Below are 20,326 nucleotides of genomic sequence, written 5' to 3'. Positions count from 1 at the left end.
TCTAAATCTCTCCCAGGGGCCTGATAGAGGTAGACTGTGAGAATGACAGGGTTCTAAATCTCTCCCAGGGGCCTGATAGAGTTAGACTATGAGAATGACAGGGTTCTACATCTCTCCCAGGGGCCTGATAGAGTTAAACTATGAGAATGACAGGGTTCTACATCTCTCCCAGGGGCCTGATAGAGTTAGACTATGAGAATGACAGGGTTCTACATCTCTCCCAGGGGCCTGATAGAGTTAGACTATGAGAATGACATGGTTCTAAATCTCTCCCAGGGGCCTGATAGAGTTAGACTATGAGAATGACAGGGTTCTACATCTCTCCCAGGGGCCTGATAGAGTTAGACTGTGAAAATGCATGTTTCAACACACTGTCTGTTAAGAACAGCAGGTGTGAGTGAGATGAAACCTAAACCCTCACATTGTTTGGGGGTAAATCCCTCACTAATCGCTCCCTCAGGAATCTCAGTCAGGTATGTGTCACTGGCAACAGGAAAGCCAGACAGCCAGTCACATCTCACTAACACAGCACTACTAACCCCTCCTCCCTCTAGAAAATCTATTAGCTGACCTGTCCTGTCGTCTGGCCTTTGACCCCTCAGCATAGTCACTGACCCGTCTAACCACATGTGATGGTCACATGGAGTTTGACACCAGAACGAGGGTTGAGGGTGGGGGTGCAGAACGACAGAGACTTTAGGGGAAGAGTTATACCAATGTTTTACATGAGGGAACAATAAAGATATTTTACACGAGGGAAGAATAAAGATATAATTTACAAGAGGGAACCATGAAGATGTTTTACATGAGGGAACAATAAAGATGTTTTATATTAGGGAACAATAAAGATGTTTTACATGAGAGAACAATAAAGATGTTTTACATGAGAGAACAATAAAGATGTTTTACATGAGTAAACAATAAAGATGTTTTACATGAGAGAACAATAAAGATGTTTTACATGAGAGAACAATAAAGATGTTTTACATGAGGGAACAATAAAGATGTTTTACATGAGAGAACAATAAAGATGTTTTACATGAGAGAACAATAAAGATGTTTTACATGAGGGAACAATAAAGATGTTTTACATGAGAGAACAATAAAGATGTTTTACATGAGGGAACAATAAAGATGTTTTACATGAGAGAACAATAAAGATGTTTTACATGAGAGAACAATAAAGATGTTTTACATGAGGGAACAATAAAGATGTTTTACATGAGAGAACAATAAAGATGTTTTACATGAGGGAACAATAAAGATGTTTTACATGAGAGAACAATAAAGATGTTTTACATGAGGGAACAATAAAGATGTTTTACATGAGAGAACAATAAAGATGTTTTACATGAGAGAACAATAAATATGTTTTACATGAGAGAACAATAAAGATGTTTTACATGAGAGAACAATAAAGTTTGAGGTAAATATGTGTGGTCAGGTCAGCATTAGAGGTGTGGTTGGCGATCCATACTGTACCTCGAACCTGTCAGGGTCCGCGCCTCCCGCCTGACCCACGAAGATGTTCGCCCCCCTGTCCAGCTCCATGTCATCCGGCGAGCGCTCCAACTTCACCGTCTTCCCAGAGGCGTCGCACCCCATAAAGAAGGTTACCTGGTCGTTGAACACGGACAGAGAGAACTTGGTCCAGGAGACTAGGTCCAGGGAGGGCACAGTGAAACTAGCGGCCAGGTACGAGGCCTCCGAGTCGGGCTCTGTGTAGTAGAACAGAATCTTCTGATTCCTGCCGTCAGCGTCTGGGGCGCTCAGCTTCACCCCCACATACATGAACTTCTGGGAGGCGTCTGTGATGGAGAAGAGGACCCCGGGGCTGGAGGGGAGGATTTGGAAGACCAGGGAGAAGTCTCTGTAGAAGGGGTTGGGGAGGTGGGACAGGGCCGGCTGTCCCGCAGCAATCAGCCCGTCCTGCCCTCCGAAGTAGTAGGCGGGTTTCCCCCCCGGACCGGCCTGGGATTCATCAGGAGGCAGGCCTCCGATCAGCTGCAGTAGAGTCACACCACTCTCTGCTGAAGGGGAGGAGACAGGACAGGAAGTGAGGTTACACACACGAAGCCAGCGCTTACAGTACAGGAGTCCCATTGTCCCAGTCCAGAAACAAAGCACTAGCCCTAACTTAGATCCCAGGGCACTGTATAGATCTGAAAACACTGGATAGACAGTAAGCAGTATAATAAAAATGGCACTTTATTCTGATTTGTCCAATTCTTATAGATCTAGTCTACATTAAGTGCCCAGGGCTTATTTCAGATCTAGTCTACATGAAGTGCCTAGGACTTCTTTCAAACTAGTCTACATGAAGTGCCCAGGGCTTATTTCAGATCTAGTCTACATTAAATGCCCAGGGCTTCTTTCAGATCTAGTCTACATGAAGTGCCCAGGGCTTCTTTCAGATCTAGTCTACATTAAGTGCCCAGGGCTTCTTTCAGATCTAGTCTACATGAAGTGCCCAGGGCTTATTTCAGATCTAGTCTACATTAAGTGCCCAGGGCTTATTTCAGATCTAGTCTACATGAAGTGCCCAGGGCTTCGGGACTTTTGAGTTGTTTCTGGACCAAAACTTTTTTTCAGCTCCTGTTTACGCTGCGCACTTAACCACTGGTTTAGGATCAGCTATACACTCCAAAAAGGGTTCTTTGGCTGTCCCCATAAGATAACCCTTTTGGGTTCCATGTAAAACCCTCTGTGAAAAGGGTTTTACATGGAACACAAAAGGGTTCTACCCAGCATTGCAAAGGGAGGGTATATTACTGGAAACTTTAAAAGTTTACCAGTAAATTACCAGAATGTTGGTATCTTTCAAGGATTTTATTTAATCTATCACAAGACATCTAGTGTCCCTTTTGGGTACTTCAGATTATCACAGGTGTCTGTAATTATCTCTGGCCCTCTGTGTGACCTTACCACATGTAACATACAGTGTATTAAATAATTAAATATGATGATTTTCAAATAAAACATTGAATATAAAAGCTGCAAAACATTATCCAAAATATAAACCATCAACTTAGTGAATATCATTGGTGTTTAATATGAGGGTTACAGCATGAAATATATATACACAATTGTTTTACACACTTTTATTTATCTTACTATGAATTTGTTGACACTGTTTCAGCATCAAACTGGTGGCAGTTGTGAAAAAAGTCAATAGTTGTACGAGTTGCAGAGTTTCATTATTTAGTCTATTTTCTCCTGAACCAGATGGTCTGTATACTAGAAACCTGTGGCCAATATGGACGCAGATATTTAAAAACATAATCCTATATACTAGAAACCTGTGGCCAATATGGACACAGATATTTAAAAACATAATCCAATATACTAGAAACCTGTGGCCAATATGGACACAGATATTTAAAAACATAATCCTATATACTAGAAACCTGTGGCCAATTTGGACACAGATATTTAAAAACATAATCCTATATACTAGAAACCTGTGGCCAATATGGACGCAGATATTTAAAAACATAATCCTATATACTAGAAACCTGTAAAAACTTTGTAAAAGTTATTCAAGTATAAATTACCAAAGTTATGATAGATTGCCATATATTTTCTGTTAATTACCAAAAAGGACTGAAGATTCCGGTAACTTTGGTAAACTACTGGTAGCTTTGCAACCCTAGTTCTACCTGGAATCAAAAAGGGTTATTCTACTATGGGGGCAGCCGAATAATCATTTTAGCTTCTAGACAGCTCCTTTTTTTCTAAGCTTGTACCATCTTCCTTTACCATACCCCCAAACTTAACCCTCAGCTAAACAGCCAAACTGATCCTGAGTCAGTTGTTAAGGGCATAGAGTAAGCATACACAGAGTACATTATCATTGACATGAGGTTACCGAAGGGTACAAGGGCACAGTGCAGTAGCAGATTAGAAAGCATCATGCCTTGATTGGTGTGCTGTGCTTCACCAAGTGACTTAGCCAGGATGAGTGCCTCAGGCCATACACATACATGTGCAGTGAAGTAAACAACAAAGCCACTGGGAAAAAACTGGTTGAATCAACGTTATTTCCACATAATTTCAACAAAAAAAAATATGATGATGTTGAAACAAAGTGGAAAACGGATTGGATTTAAAAAAAGTAATCCACGTAAGGGAATTTAGTATTTTTTTCACCCAACTTTTAACTAAAATCCAATGACGTGGTGAAATGTTTTGTTGATTTCACGTTGAATTCACGTTGCCTGACAACCCAACCAAATGTAAATCAACTGACCTAGCGAAAGGTCAGCAAAATGTCAGCAAAGGTCTGTTGCAGAGTGAAATGGCAAACCTCAGGCCACGTGGACGAACCCCAGTAGACTCAATAGGGCTTCAGACTCAATATGGTTTTAGACTCAATAGGGTTTCAGACTCAATAGGGTTTCAGACTCAATAGGGTTTCAGACTCAATAGGGTTTTAGACTCAATAGGGTTTCAGACTCAATTGGGCTTCAGACTCAATAGGGTTTCAGACTCAATAGGGTTTCAGACTCAATAGGGCTTCAGACTCAATAGGGCTTCAGACTCAATAGGGTTTCAGACTCAATAGGGTTTCAGACTCAATAGGGTTTCAGACTCAATAGGGTTTCAGACTCAATAGGGCTTCAGAGTCAATAGGGCTTCAGACTCAATAGGGTTTTAGACTCAATATGGTTTTAGACTCAATAGGGTTTCAGACTCAATAGGGCTTCAGACTCAATAGGGTTTCAGACTCAATAGGATTTCAGACTCAATAGGGTTTCAGACACAATAGGGCTTCAGACTCAATAGGGTTTCAGACTCAATAGGGTTTCAGACTCAATAGGGTTTCAGACTCAATAGGGTTTCAGAGTCAATTGGGCTTCAGACTTTATTAGTTAATGGTTCAACCTCACCTAGGACAGGTCAAAACGGTTCACGGGTCTACAGTATGCGGTCAATGATGAACCCTTCTATGTTTCTATGATGGGCGATAGCAGATCTCGTGACAGCTCACATTGTCTTTCAAGCGCAGCAGTAAGTCTGATTGACCAAGGTAGGTAGTAGATGTAAAATAAAAGCAAAAATAAGGCTTTATGGAGAGAGTGTTGGGGTTCAGCAGGCAAAGACTGTGTCAAATGAACTTGGGCTGTTTTAGCATGGAAAAACGTCTGACTGTAATCCAATTCCCATGGACTCAAATAGCCTAGAGGGAAATGAGGAAATTACATGAGACTAACCATCACATTCACATGAAATAGCACCTCTAGGGAACTAAACACTGGACAGACAGACATCCTCTCATGGGTGAACTGTCAGAGTAGATTTATGACAGATGTTTTCAGAAAAGCCCACACTGTACAATGTGAATGTCACACGAACCAGAGATACTTGAGATTTCCTATCCCTCCAGTGATGTAAACTTAAACCGGGGAAGTGGACTCTGTAACACAGTCATTAAGTCTCAGAGGATCTAGACTGAACCATGAGGAGTTATTCCAATAGTTAATGTTGTATCCTAAAGGGGATCTAACTTCTCAATGGCCAAAAGTGGCATTCATAAGTAAGTGCAATATCATATCATACTTAAGCAATAATGCACGAGGGGGTGTGGTATATGGGCAATATACCACTGATAAGGGCTGTTCTTAAGCACGATGCAATGCAAAGTGCCTGGATACAGCCATTAGCCGTGGTATATTTGCCATATACCACAAACCCCTGAGGTGCCTTATTGCTATTATAAACTGGTTACCAACGTAATTAAAACAGTAACACCTATGGTATAGGGTCTGATATACCACGGCTGTCAGCCAATCAGCATTCAGGACTCGAACCACCCAGTTTATAATGAAGATTATACAACGAGTGGGTCAAAATCCTGAATGCTAATTGGTTAATATCTCATTTCAGCCAGTGTCTATTCTACAAGTTACCATGGGCTAAATCTATGAATGCCCTTTCAGGTGGTTGAGTAAGCCTACATTTTAAAATGCATCATGTCTCATATTAGTATCATACTTCCAGTTGTGACTTGTGTGAATGGTATTTATTTGACTTTTGGATAGTACTTGGGTGCAGCCCTTGGACAACAACCAATACACAAGGACTATCGTACTACATCCTAAAATGAATTGGAACATTTGGAGACTCAACACTTTTTGGACTAATCTCAAACATGTGTTTCCACACACTAACACAGCAACACCACTTACTCTGTACAGCCTGTACTCACTCCCACACCATATTGCTAAGCCAGCTAGGGTCTCACTGGACACTGTTGTTATGCTATCTACATTCTAAACCTGCACGTCAACCGAAGCTTAGCTGAAGATCCTGTGGGAATTCAGCCAATTAGTGGGAGGCAGAGAGGGCGAGGGGGAGGAAGCTTCTCATCGGATGAACCTGCTATTGGTCCATCTGACAGGGCGCTAGGGCAGTCACAGCTGTGGCCCGGTTAGCCCAACACTACCCCAACACTACCGCAGACACTAACCCAACACTACCGCAGACACTAACCCAACACTACCGCAGACACTAACCCAACACTACCTCAGACACTAACCAGACACTACCACAGACACTAACCCAACACTACCGCAGACACTACCGCAGACACTAACCCAACACTACCGCAGACACTAACCCAACACTACCACAGACACTATCCCAACACTACCGCAGACACTAACCCGACACTCCCGCAGACACTAACCAACACTACCGCAGACACTAACCCGACACTACCGCAGACACTAACCAACACTACCGCAGACACTAACCCAACACTACCGCAGACACTAACCCAACACTACCGCAGACACTAACTCAGCACTACCGCAGACACTAACCCAACACTACCGCAGACACTAACCCAACACTACCGCAGACACTACCGCAGACACTACCGCAGACACTAACCCAACACTACCGCAGACACTAACCCAACACTACCGCAGACACTAACCAACACTACCGCAGACACTAACCCAACACTACCGCAGACACTAACCCAACACTACCGCAGACACTAACCCAACACTACCGCAGACACTAACCCGACACTACCGCAGACACTAACCAACACTACCGCAGACACTAACCCAACACTACCGCAGACACTAACTCAGCACTACCGCAGACACTAACCCAACACTACCGCAGACACTAACCCAACACTACCGCAGACACTAACCCAACACTACCGCAGACATTAACCCAACACTACCGCAGACACTAAACCAACACTACCGCAGACACTAACCCAACACTACCGCAGACACTAACTCAGCACTACCGCAGACACTACCGCAGACACTAACCCAACACTACCGCAGACACTAACCCAACACTACCGCAGACACTAACCCAACACTACCGCAGACACTAACCCAACACTACCGCAGACACTAACCCAACACTACCGCAGACACTAACCCAACACTACCGCAGACACTAACCCAACACTACCGCAGACACTAACCCAACACTACCGCAGACACTACCGCAGACACTAACCCAACACTACCGCAGACACTAACCCAACACTACCGCAGACACTAACCCAACACTACCGCAGACACTAACCCAACACTACCGCAGACACTAACTCAGCACTACCGCAGACACTACCGCAGACACTAACCCAACACTACCGCAGACACTACCGCAGACACTAACCCAACACTACCGCAGACACTAACCCAACACTACCGCAGACACTAACCCAACACTACCTCAGACACTAACCAGACACTACCACAGACACTAACCCAACACTACCGCAGACACTACCGCAGACACTAACCCAACACTACCGCAGACACTAACCCAACACTACCACAGACACTATCCCAACACTACCGCAGACACTAACCCGACACTCCCGCAGACACTAACCAACACTACCGCAGACACTAACCCGACACTACCGCAGACACTAACCAACACTACCGCAGACACTAACCCAACACTACCGCAGACACTAACCCAACACTACCGCAGACACTAACTCAGCACTACCGCAGACACTAACCCAACACTACCGCAGACACTAACCCAACACTACCGCAGACACTACCGCAGACACTACCGCAGACACTAACCCAACACTACCGCAGACACTAACCCAACACTACCGCAGACACTAACCAACACTACCGCAGACACTAACCCAACACTACCGCAGACACTAACCCAACACTACCGCAGACACTAACCCAACACTACCGCAGACACTAACCCGACACTACCGCAGACACTAACCAACACTACCGCAGACACTAACCCAACACTACCGCAGACACTAACTCAGCACTACCGCAGACACTAACCCAACACTACCGCAGACACTAACCCAACACTACCGCAGACACTAACCCAACACTACCGCAGACATTAACCCAACACTACCGCAGACACTAAACCAACACTACCGCAGACACTAACCCAACACTACCGCAGACACTAACTCAGCACTACCGCAGACACTACCGCAGACACTAACCCAACACTACCGCAGACACTAACCCAACACTACCGCAGACACTAACCCAACACTACCGCAGACACTAACCCAACACTACCGCAGACACTAACCCAACACTACCGCAGACACTAACCCAACACTACCGCAGACACTAACCCAACACTACCGCAGACACTAACCCAACACTACCGCAGACACTACCGCAGACACTAACCCAACACTACCGCAGACACTAACCCAACACTACCGCAGACACTAACCCAACACTACCGCAGACACTAACCCAACACTACCGCAGACACTAACTCAGCACTACCGCAGACACTACCGCAGACACTAACCCAACACTACCGCAGACACTACCGCAGACACTAACCCAACACTACCGCAGACACTAACCCAACACTACCGCAGACACTAACCCAACAGTACCGCAGACACTAACCCAACACTACCGCAGACACTAACACAGCACTACCGCAGACACTAACCCAACACTACCACAGACACTACCGCAGACACTAACGCAACACTACCGCAGACACTAACCCAACACTAACCCGAGTCACAAAAGAGCCTCAGGGAGTAACTGATTTCTGTCTACCGAAAATTACAATGAATGATAATGAAAAAGTTAGATAAGAGAGAAAGAACAAAAGAGGAATATGGAATGTATCCACTATAGCTGTCAGAAAGTATTGTCAGTTACATACCAGCCATGTTTACCAACATGGATGTCATAACAGAGAATCCATCGACTCACTCACTTGTACTGCACTATACAAAATCAACTGGGACTGAGTTGCACTGCATTGAATGGGGATTCCCATGCAGGCAGATGTCGTGCTGACAGAGGAGAACGTGGGAACACCACCACCACATCCCAGGATCACATTTCATTTCAGTCATTTAGTAGCTGAGCCACATAGGACCAGGGTGGCTGGCCAGGCAGGCAGCTTCCCTTCCCTGTTCCCAATCTGACATGATTCCATGATTCTCCACACTGGTCTGATCCTTCACGCTATCCTGGCAACGCTCAGAGACGTTCCACAGCACTGCAGTAATAGGGAACCTTGCAGCTTTCCAGGGATTCCCAGTCAGACATAGATTAAGGGAATATCCTGTCGATTACGTACTACAGATGTCCCATCCCAATAGGGAATATATTCCCACCTCCCCCAGATTGGAAAATCCATGGCCTACAGTGCACATTTTAAATTTGCAAAAAAATCTGAAAACCTGTTCTTGCTTTGTCATTATGGAGTATTGTGTGTAGATTGATGAGGATAATAAACAATTTAATCAATTTTAGAATAAGACTGCAATGTGGAAAAAGTGAAGGGGTCTGAATACTAAATGCACTGTATGTCTGTCAGCTGAGCTCATTCACCTGATCTCTGTATGTCACCTGCTATATCATGAACTTCCATATTTGGAATAACATGGCAGCATCATTTTGTGAAGCGAGTGGCCTAAACAATGCATGCACTGACCATAGAATGTCATGCACAAACTAAAGAACCCAAAACAAAACTAGGATGTGTGTGTGTGTGTGTGTGTGTGTGTGTGTGTGTGTGTGTGTGTGTGTGTGTGTGTGTGTGTGTGTGTGTGTGTGTGTGTACAATAAGCTTTGTTAAGTACAGTACCCAGAGCCCAGCACAACAGGCCTGCCAGTCTAAACATGCTGAAGTGGCTCGGGACGAGGGCTAACGACTGGCTCTCAGACCTTGACTAATCATTTAATATGTCCAGGAGGAGGGTTTGCATGCAACGCATACATTGAGAAAACTAGTTGGAGCTGATGTGTGGTGGGTGGTTTCTGTGAGGCACAAAATGGCTGCCATGTTGTATCCCCCAGGTAGGTGCTAGTGGATGAGGGTGAGTTACGGTATGAAGTACTTTTAGACATGATTGAAAGCACTATACGAATACAATCTAGAAAAACCGTGAGAAATCTTGTAGCTACAAAAACCCTCCTTGCCAATGAATACATACACCAAACCTGCAGTCATTCATATCCATAACAACACATTACACTGAGAATGAATCAATCTTCCTTAGTGAATAAAAGAAACAGTTACATTTATGTCATTTGATATATTTGATATATTTAGCTGTATATACAGTGCTTTCAGAAAGTAATCAGACCCCTTTGACTTTTTCTACATTTTGTTACGTTACAGACTTATTCTAAAATTGATTTTTAAAAATGTTTCCCTCTTCAATCTACACACAATAATCCATAATGATTTAGCAAAAAAAAGGTTTAGACATTTTAGCAAATGTATTAAAAGTTAAAAAAAACTAAATATTACATTTACATAAGTATTCATACCCTTTACTCAATTACAGCCTCAAGTCTTCTTGGGTATAACTCTACAAGCATGGTACACATGTATTTTGGGAGTTTCTCCCATTTTTCTCTTAAGATCCTCTCAAGCTTGTATGGGGAGGGTTGCTGCACCCCTATTTTCAGGCCTCTCCAGAGATGTCCGGGCTCTGGCTGGGCCACTCAAGGACAAGACTCTTCCCAAAAACACTTCTGCGTTATCTTGGCTGTGTGCTTAGGATCGTTGTCCTTCTGGAAGGTGAACCTTCACCCCAGTCTGAGGTCCTGAGAACTCTGTACTTTGCTCCGTTCATCTTTCCCTCTGCCCTGACTAGTCTCCCAGTCCCTGCCACTGAAAAATATCCCCACAGCATGATGCTGCTACCACCACGCTTCACCGTAGGGATGGTGCCAGGTTTCCTCCAGACGTGACGCTTGGCATTCAGGCCAAATAGTTCAATCTTGGTTTCATAAGACCAGAGAATCTTGTTTATCATGGTCTGAGAGTCTTTAGGTACATTTTGGCAAACTCCAAGCGGGCTGTCTTGCGTTTTACAGAGGAATGGCTTCCGTCTGGCCACTCTACCATAAAGGCCTGATTGGTGGAGTGCTGTAGAGATGGTTGTCCTTGTGGAAGGTTCTCCCATCTCCACAGAGGAACTCTGGAGCTCTGTCTGAGTGACCATCGGGTTCTTCGTCACCTCCCTGACCTACGCCCTTCTCCCCCGATTGCACAGAATGATGGAGGCCACTGTGTTCTTGGGGACCTTCAATGCTGACACAATCCTGTCTCGGAGCTCTACGGACAATGCCTTCGACCTCATGGCTTGGTTTTTCCTCTGACATGCACTGTCAACTGTGGGACCTTATATAGGCAGGTGTGTGCCTTTCCAAATCATGTACAATCAACTTAATTTACCACAAGTGAACTCCAATCAAGTTGTAGAAACATCTCAAGGATGATCAATTGAAACAGGATGCACCTGAGTTCAATTTCGACTCTCATAGCAGAGGGTCTGAATACTTATGTAAATAAGGTGTTTTTTGCAACAACAAAAAAATCAAAGTCTGTTTTTGCATTGTCATTATGGGGTAATATGTGTAGATTGATGAGGAGAAAAAAATATTGAATCCATTTTAGAATAAGTCTGTAATGTGACAAAAATGTGGAAAAAGTCAAGGGGCCTGTATACTTTCCGTATGTACTGTATAACATTATTTTATCCCCTCGCCTCTCTATCCTATCTTCATCCTCTCCTCTTCACTTCTGTTATCCTAGCATAGAGCTTCCTCTTATAACAAGCCAAGAGGGCGTACCTAAAATGTCCCGCAACCCAAACATTGACTCAACTACAGTCCGTCTAGTTACCTCATGTCTGAGTTTCACTCTGTTTTAAATAAACTTAGGTATGTCACAGTGAACAATAAAAAAGTTAACAGAGTGCTACTTTGTTGTAAAAGGCTTCATTGCCTCGAGACCGTGCTGAAGAAATGGTGCTGTTCTCTTCGTCTGAAAACTGTAATAAGTAATTGCTTGGGAAAATAAGAAGGCCTACTAACTGTGTGCAAAGAGCAACAGAAAACTATTTTCCTAATTCAATGATGCATCAGAGAGACCCAGAGGCCGAACATCAAACAACTGTTTGTTTAAACCCCCAGGTTCCAAGATGACAGTGCCAAAAACTACTGTACGGACATAAGAATGTACTTTAATTACAGTAATGTAAGTAGCCGGTGGCCTCCCGAGAGGCGCAGTGGACTAAGGCACTGCATCGCAGTGCTAGCTGTGCCACTAGAGATCCTGGTTCGAGTCCAGGCTCTGTCTTAGCCGGACGAGACCAGGAGACCCATGGGGCGGTGCACAATTGGCCCAGTGTCGTCCGGGTTAGGGGAGGGTTTGGCCAGCAGGGATGTCCTTGTCCCATCGCGCTCTAGCGACTCCTGTGGCGGGCCGGGCGCAGTGCACGCTGACTCGGTCGCCAGGTGCACGGTGTTTCCTCCCACACATTGGTATGGCTGGCTTCCGGGTTTTAAGCGGGCATTGTGTCAAGAAGCAACCCTTGGCAGGGTTGTGTTTCAGAGGACGCACGGCTCCTGACCTTCGTCTTTCCCGACTCCGTACGGGAGTTGCAGCAATGGGACAAGACTGTAACTACCAATTGGATACCACGAAATTGGGGAGAAAAAGGGGTAAAAAAATAAATAAAATAAATGTAAGTAGCCAAAAATGAAACCATCATCATTGTTTATTGGTGCTAACTTGCAATGCTTGTTACAGTTGGTGACGAGCCCATCAAAGACCATTGGAACAGGCTGTAATGTGAAACACTGATCTTACTGTACCAGAAACAGACAGATGTCAGACAGATGTCAGCTGTCTGTTTCAGCTGGTGTTTGAGATGTCAGACAGATGTCAGCTGTCTGTTTCAGCTGGTGTTTGAGATATAGAGTATCTAACTCCACTTTCCATCCTCTCCAAGGACCCCCCTGTTAGAAAGTCTGAATGGTCCAACCTCTCCAGCTGTGACACATCCCAGAGGACCAGACCAACTGGACCTGGAGAGCTACAGAAAGGGGGAGCAGTGCCAGAACTGAAAGCCCATCAGTTAACACTTCAGAGTGAGGCAACACAGCTGTGACATCTATGGCATTTCCACTGTTCCCAGGTCAGCCCTTAATCCATATTGGCCAAACCCCGGCTATGGTCAGTTAAAAATGATTGATGATGGAACAGGAAACAAGAAAGCAGAGCACTCCACAAAGATGACATCACTAAATCCAACCTTGTACATTGGCTCAATTGGCTGAATGTCAGAAAAGCCACATTCTGCTATTCAAGCTAATGGTTGGATTGGTCACACATAACATAACATAACATTTGGCGCCACAGCAGGTAGGTTTTCTCTGGCAAGGGCACATCTTTACCCATACTTTGCCCATACTTGGAATCTTCTGGGAATTCAACTGTCTGAGTGATTTGGGTTGGTATACTGTAGAGCAATAGTTTTGCTACCTACATACCAGTAAAAACGGTTTACATAACAGATATTACAAAAATCAAGACTTGTTTATTACGAAACATGATCCACTGCATGATAACATCAATGTGGGCAACAAGCATGCTACACCACCCACTTGTTTCCCAGTGAACCAACGTGAACCTTCACATGTAATGAACTGGTAAATCCCCGACACAAACGACTCTCTCTTTCTCTTTGTTTTTCTCTTTACTCTTCTTCACACGGATGACTGGACGTTTCATTGACTCATTTCGACCGTTACTGAAAGACTGTGTAAAAATGTGGGTGCGACACATGACCCCTCGTGGAGATTCAGTGCCCCGGTCTGGCCCGAATCAGACAGCTCCTTGTTGGAAGGGGGCACGCAAAGACACCCTCACCCTTTCTCCCAAACCAGAGAGCACAATCGCCACACTCTTCCCCAGAGCAGATCATTGTCCATGAATCTACCACCCCCAGCCACGCACCCCATACTGTCCATAACAGCACCAGTGTGGATGAGATGAAACCATTGTTCAGACTGCAGTAGTCTGCTCTGCTGAGAATGCATCATCCACTCCTCCTAGAAACATTCTACATTCCAATCCTCATGCTCACTGATTTCAGACATTGATTGAGTCCCAGAAATACTAGAATGCAGTATGGAGGCTATGTAATATAAAGATGGCAATGAAAGGTAGGTGGCGAATCTCGATAAGGGTCGGATTGATTGTCGCCCACCAAGCCGAATTCCATTGGTACAGATAGTGGCGTGAAAATGCTTTGTAGATTGACATTGACAAGATGGTTGACCCTCTTCAGCCAGATAGTTGAGTCAAATCTTAAGATGGCTGTTTGTAATAGTTTGTTTCCATCCTTCTACCTATAGGTCCATCATCAGCCTACCCATCAACCCATGCATCCCTTCCTCCATCTCCACCTCCATTGCTGATAGGACAAACTTAGTGAACTCAGTAAAACAGGATACTGGAATAGAAAAAGGCACAACAGTGGTAGAGAGGCCTAAGGGACAGTCCCCATAAAACAGACTAACATCAACTCCACAACAAAACAGGGACTTTCCATTTAAACTCCCATCTCAAATGACAAGTGAACTCAAGTAAACAAAGGAAAGAGTGCACTGTGTGTGTGTGTGTGTGTGTGTGTGTGTGTGTGTGTGTGTGTGTGCATCTGAGTGTGTGTGTGCGCATCTGAGTGTGTGTGTGTGTGTGTGTGTGTGTGTGTGTGTGTGTGTGTGTGTGTGTGTGTGTGTGTGTGTGTGTGTGTGTGTGTGTGTATGTGTGTGTGTGCGCATCTGAGTGTGTGTGTGTGTGTGTGCATCTGAGTGTGTGTGTGTGTGTGTTTGATTCAGTGTGTATGTACAAGTCTAGGAATGCATCCCAGAAGAGAACGACATGCTGACAAGCACGGTGCTGTTCCACAGCTTTGCTTGGCAAACAGAAGCACCAAGTAAATCACAAATGAACATGTTCTGAAGTCATTTATCTTGTCGGGCAAAAACACTACGAGTGCAAACTATGATGAAATGAGTACAGCCAATATAAGGAAACAGTCTTTCTATCCTGTCTCATATTGACCTATTCTTTCATGTATTACAATGAGGAAAACAGTGACATATCTATATACTAGTACACTGCTATGCTTTTCTTTTAAATGAGCCTTCCAAAAATAGTGGCTTTACAGCCTAACCCCTATTTTATAGGACTATGGTTTATGATAACATTTCAACTTTATCTGAACTCCTACCCTACTTGGTAAAAGTAAAGTTAACACGGACAATGACATTTTTTTTCAATAACATGCTAAGAAACCTGAGCACTTACAAATCCCCACGGGAAAACAGCTGTGTGATAAATATGGCTTGATGCGTTTTATGTGCTGTGACTCTGAACTCAGACAATCAATTCTCCCATGCATACTCCGCAGGGAATGATTTATTGAGCTGTCATAGCCTACAGAGCTAAAGCCCAGGTAGAGCTTATAGAAGTCTTCCTGTCCCTTTTGTGGGGCCGAACCCTGGAGAACAGATTCTAAACAGTGTGCATTTTCCACTTCTCCATATGCTTCTTTACTGCATCACATGAATCACAAGTCCAACCTACAGTACGAGCATATCTGAATACTCATAAATGCTGTATTGGGAAGAATGCAGGACATGTATTTTCCACTGTCTGAAAACAACATGCTGTGGCATGATTTTGTCCTATGCTTTATGTATATTTCATGGATTGTCTCCACTCTATGCAGACAAAACATTATTATTAACGTTAACATTCATACACAACATGCAAATGGTCCCAGGTTGGTGGTCTATAGTGCCGGTCAGTCATGCTTGTGTTCATGTCACACTTCTGAGCACGTCAGTGGCGTATGATTGACCCCAAAACAAGGTACAATCATCAGCAGTCTGACTGAAAGTCCCCACCGCCGCCAAGCATTTTGAAGTCGCTCAAATGTGAGGATAACGCGTGTCTATGCTACTTCACAAAGGTGTGTTAATCACACGTGCACATGCAGACACACACACACACACCTGTCATGACCAGACAACCGGATTCAAAATGTATCTCCAAACAGGATACATTCTAACCCGCGGTTTTACCTTTCCGATTACTAACTGACACGCATGGCGGACACCGCAACCCCGCCTCCTGATCCCTGTCGGGCAGCAAATTACACTCTACAGGAAGTCGCCCGTCATCCAGGGCTGGCCAGCAGCTGTCTTGCAGGACTTGGCAGAAGCTGCAGCAGGGCAGCAGGGGAACCTTGTTGAGCACTTGGCCAGGCAGCGGGCACCTGGGCACGAGGAGGAGGCAGAGGAACCATTCGGCTCCATGGTGGCACCCCGCCTTGGCCAGCCACGCCCACTCTCTCAGGGCCACGCCAACCTCCTCCACAGAGGTGTGGTTCAGGAAGTTGGGCAGCGAGAAATGCTTTGACCCCCTTGATATGCAGATTGGCCAATCAGAGGGCACAAGGTGGCAGGTTCCATTGCGGTCATGAGAAGAGATGTCAGAGAGGTTGGTCTTTGGTTCGCCCTGTTTCACCCCCTCAACCCCTGTGAGGTCATCCTCCACCACCCCTGTTAGGTTAGTGGGGAGAACCACACTTTCCCTTTCTCCAAGCCCTGACCCCGAACCCAAGCCGGTCCCTGAACCTACACCAGACTCATTCCTCGATCCAAACCCAGACCCTACACCAGACGCTGAACCAGACCCTGATCCTGAACCCATCTCAGACCCAGATCCTTCCTTAGACCCAGATCCTTCCCCAGACCCAGGTCCTTCCTTATACCCCGACCCAGATCCTTCCTTAGACCCAGATCCTTCCCCAGACCCAGATCCTTCCTTAGCCCCAGATCCTTCCCCAGACCCAGATACTTCCTTATACCCAGACCCAGATCCTTCCTTAGACCCAGATCCTTCCCCAGACCCAGATCCTTCCTTAGCCCCAGACCCTTCCCCAGACACAGACTCCTCCTTATTAGCCATCTGTGTGGTAGGGCTCGCCACTCCTCTGTCAGTCCAAGTGGCTGGGGTCGCGTCCCACGTCTGCACAAACTTACGGATCCCATCAGCCACGTTGATGATTTCTGCCCCAACCCCTGCCAGGTTCTCCTCACCTCTCTTGAGCTGTCCTCCTGCCTTGCCCAGTGGCGGAGCCTTCGTTGGGGCTTGGGTAGTAGGATCAGGGTCCTTGTTCCAGAACCAAGCATCCAGACGACCTGCGCTGAGAGCCAGGAGAAGGCCCAACCACAACGTCATCTTAGACATCCCGCTCCTTCAACCCACCGTCACCCAGAACCTCCTGGTCTGAGAGTATAGATTCCACAACAAACACTGGATCCAACAAGCACGGAGTTCTGTCTGTGTTCTTACTGTTCCTCCACCTACTAGCCGGCTAGTCAACAGTCACTCAAGCCCCCTCTGTCCATAAGGCACACTGTTAGCATGCACACACACACTGACTCTCCCTCTAGCACAGCTCACTGTTTCACTCCTTGCACCGGCCCAGTGCAGAATCATCACACACATACACAGGGAAATCCACATGAGGAGGAGGGGTTACTGTGCTGGAGAGGGGCTTCATTGGCAAATATGAATTTCTCCCTCACATCCTGGCCCCTCCCTCCTGTTGCTAGGTTGATGAGTGGGTCCCCTCAGACACACAGTCCTCAATGAAGAGAACATGCACACTGACACACACACACAGACAGAAGACACACCACACCACACACACACTCCCTCCCTAGAAGGAAAATATCTGGGATGTTTGATAGGGAACACTGGTTGATATTCAAATGAAGCAGTTAATCAATGTTTCCAAAATAAAATAAAAAGAGTCCACAGCTCCAAGAATAATGTTGTGATTACTCCTCATTGTCTACGGAACACTACTCCAGTCAGAAAGTGTATTACAGTTAATTAACTATCGATCAAGTTAGCGGGATTGTGAGAAGAGCTTTCTTGAGGTAGGTTTGACTCATAGAACCCTAATACTACCCCTGGGCTGAAAAGGGACTGAAGGAAGAGAGAGAGAGACAGAGAGGGAGGGAGGCCCATTCACTGGGTTCATATAGCCACCACTACCATTATAAATGTGAATAGGTTGGTAAACTCCATCATCTACTCACAGCTCTTGTAAAAATGTATTACATAACTGGCCATACCTTTGAGGTCATTCATTATTTTACAGCTGTGTGAGTGAGTGAGTGAGTGAGTGAGTGAGTGAGTGAGTGAGTGAGTGAGTGACCGACCAACCGAGACAGAGCGAGGGATGAAGAAAACGAGGGAGAACAGCTGAGAGCGGAGAGGTTCAGCAGGAGCGTATCTGATTCAATAGAGTTTTTAAGCTCTCGGCCCCCAGGGGCCAAACGGCCAGCCCATAGCCTCATCTGAGGAAAACTTCCAGTAATTTCCCCGCTCCATGGTTCCCACAGCCTGGCTCAGTCCTGGGTGCCCCTGATGCCCAGTTACACCGTCACCCCCGTCCCTGTCCGCCTTCACTATCCAGCTGTTGCACATTCCTCCTGACACAGACAGACCTCCCACAACCCTGCTACCCCTCCTAAACCCCTAATGCACCCCAACCACATGACTGATGGACTCCTAGAGAAGCACTGATATCTCATTCTGCTGGAAAAGTTACACACAAACACACACACTTGTCTCTCTCGTCGTTCCGCATTAGCATCTGCATGAGATTACTGTAGGTTGTTATGGTTCAGTTGGACTGGTTTGAACTGGTGTGATGATAACTGTAGGTTGTTATGGTTCAGTTGGACTGGTTTGAACTGGTGTGATGATAACTGTAGGTTGTTATGGTTCAGTTGGACTGGTTTGAACTGGTGTGATGATAAGTGTTGGTTGTTATGGTTCAGTTGGACTGGTTTAAACGGGTGTGATGATAAGTGTTGGTTGTTATGGTTCAGTTGGACTGGTTTAAACTGGTGTGATGATAACTGTAGGTTGTTATGGTTCAGTTGGACTGGTTTGAACTGGTGTGATGATAAGTGTTGGTTGTTATGGTTCAGTTGGACTGGTTTGAACTGGTGTGATGGTAACTGTAGGTTGTTATGGTTCAGTTGGACTGGTTTGAACTGGTGTGATGATAACTGTAGGTTGTTATGGTTCAGTTGGACTGGTTTGAACTGGTGTGATGATAAGTGTTGGTTGTTATGGTTCAGTTGGACTGGTTTAAAGTGGTGTGATGATAACTGTAGGTTGTTATGGTTCAGTTGGACTGGTTTGAAATGGTAATAAAATGGATGTTCTTCTGGCTTGCCAGTGTGGCATGGGCCTCTCTCCACCGGTCTTGGGTTTTCACACTGTTCATTTCCAAAAATAAGTTGATTTATTGGCTCAAAAGTAAGCCCAGAGAAGTTTCTCAATCTGATTGGCATAATACAATCGTTCTGTTCTATTCCACTTACCAGGAAACCACATTCAAATTGTACAATAGCGTTTACAAAATCCAGCTTCATTCATAGCTAAGATGGACACCAAAGTTGACTCTCTATCTCCACCCTCCCTCCTCTCCCTACCTCCACTCCCCCCTCCCTCCCTTCGCTCTCTCCCTCCCTCCTCTCCCTCCCTCTATGAGTTGACATGGTGCCCAGGTAACCCTCTCCTCTCAGGGTAAATCATCCATGGAACGGAGGAGTGAATACCTTTCTTATGAAGGCGCAGCAGCTAAAATGGCTGGATGCTACCCAACAACCTGCTCACAACAACCTGCTTATTTTGCCAATTGGACTGGGCAACTTTACTACACGGAACCCTACTAATCCTACACGGAACCCTACTAATCCATCACGGATGGTCTGCCGATGGAACTGCACAAGGAGGCTACAACAGACTTCTTCCGCTTGCCTGCTAGCCCCGGCCCCTTAACTGTCTGAATCGCCGTGTCTCTAGCCAGCTTAACTACTCACTGGACCCCTATGATCACTCGGCTATGCATGCCTCTCCCTAATGCCTTGTCCATTGCTGTTCTGGTTAGTGATCATTGTCTTAT

At 45.4% G+C, this 20,326-nt stretch overlaps 1 protein-coding gene across 3 annotated transcripts in view; it reads right to left on the bottom strand.

The window, feature by feature from the left end:
- Positions 1 to 20,326, bottom strand: part of LOC139412879 (collagen alpha-1(XVIII) chain-like) — a 71,048-nt gene that overhangs the window by 26,355 nt on the left and 24,367 nt on the right. Inside the window, exons 1-2 of one of the 3 annotated variants that reach the window (XM_071159678.1) lie at positions 17,433 to 17,808; positions 1,483 to 2,030 (exon numbers count right to left, since the gene is read on the bottom strand). In XM_071159678.1, the coding sequence (XP_071015779.1) occupies positions 1,483 to 2,030; positions 17,433 to 17,583 (699 nt within the window). In that variant the 5' untranslated portion in view covers positions 17,584 to 17,808. Of the gene's footprint in view, positions 1 to 1,482; positions 2,031 to 16,412; positions 17,809 to 20,326 lie in introns of those variants that run through there. The other 2 variants (XM_071159677.1, XM_071159679.1) reach the window with 2 other exon arrangements.

The sequence above is a fragment of the Oncorhynchus clarkii genome, chromosome 7 (assembly GCF_045791955.1).
Source record: "Oncorhynchus clarkii lewisi isolate Uvic-CL-2024 chromosome 7, UVic_Ocla_1.0, whole genome shotgun sequence".
Classification (NCBI taxonomy): Eukaryota; Metazoa; Chordata; class Actinopteri; order Salmoniformes; family Salmonidae; genus Oncorhynchus; species Oncorhynchus clarkii.
Note: the sequence above shows the minus strand (reverse complement) of the source record. Positions and strands in the feature narration are given on the sequence as shown.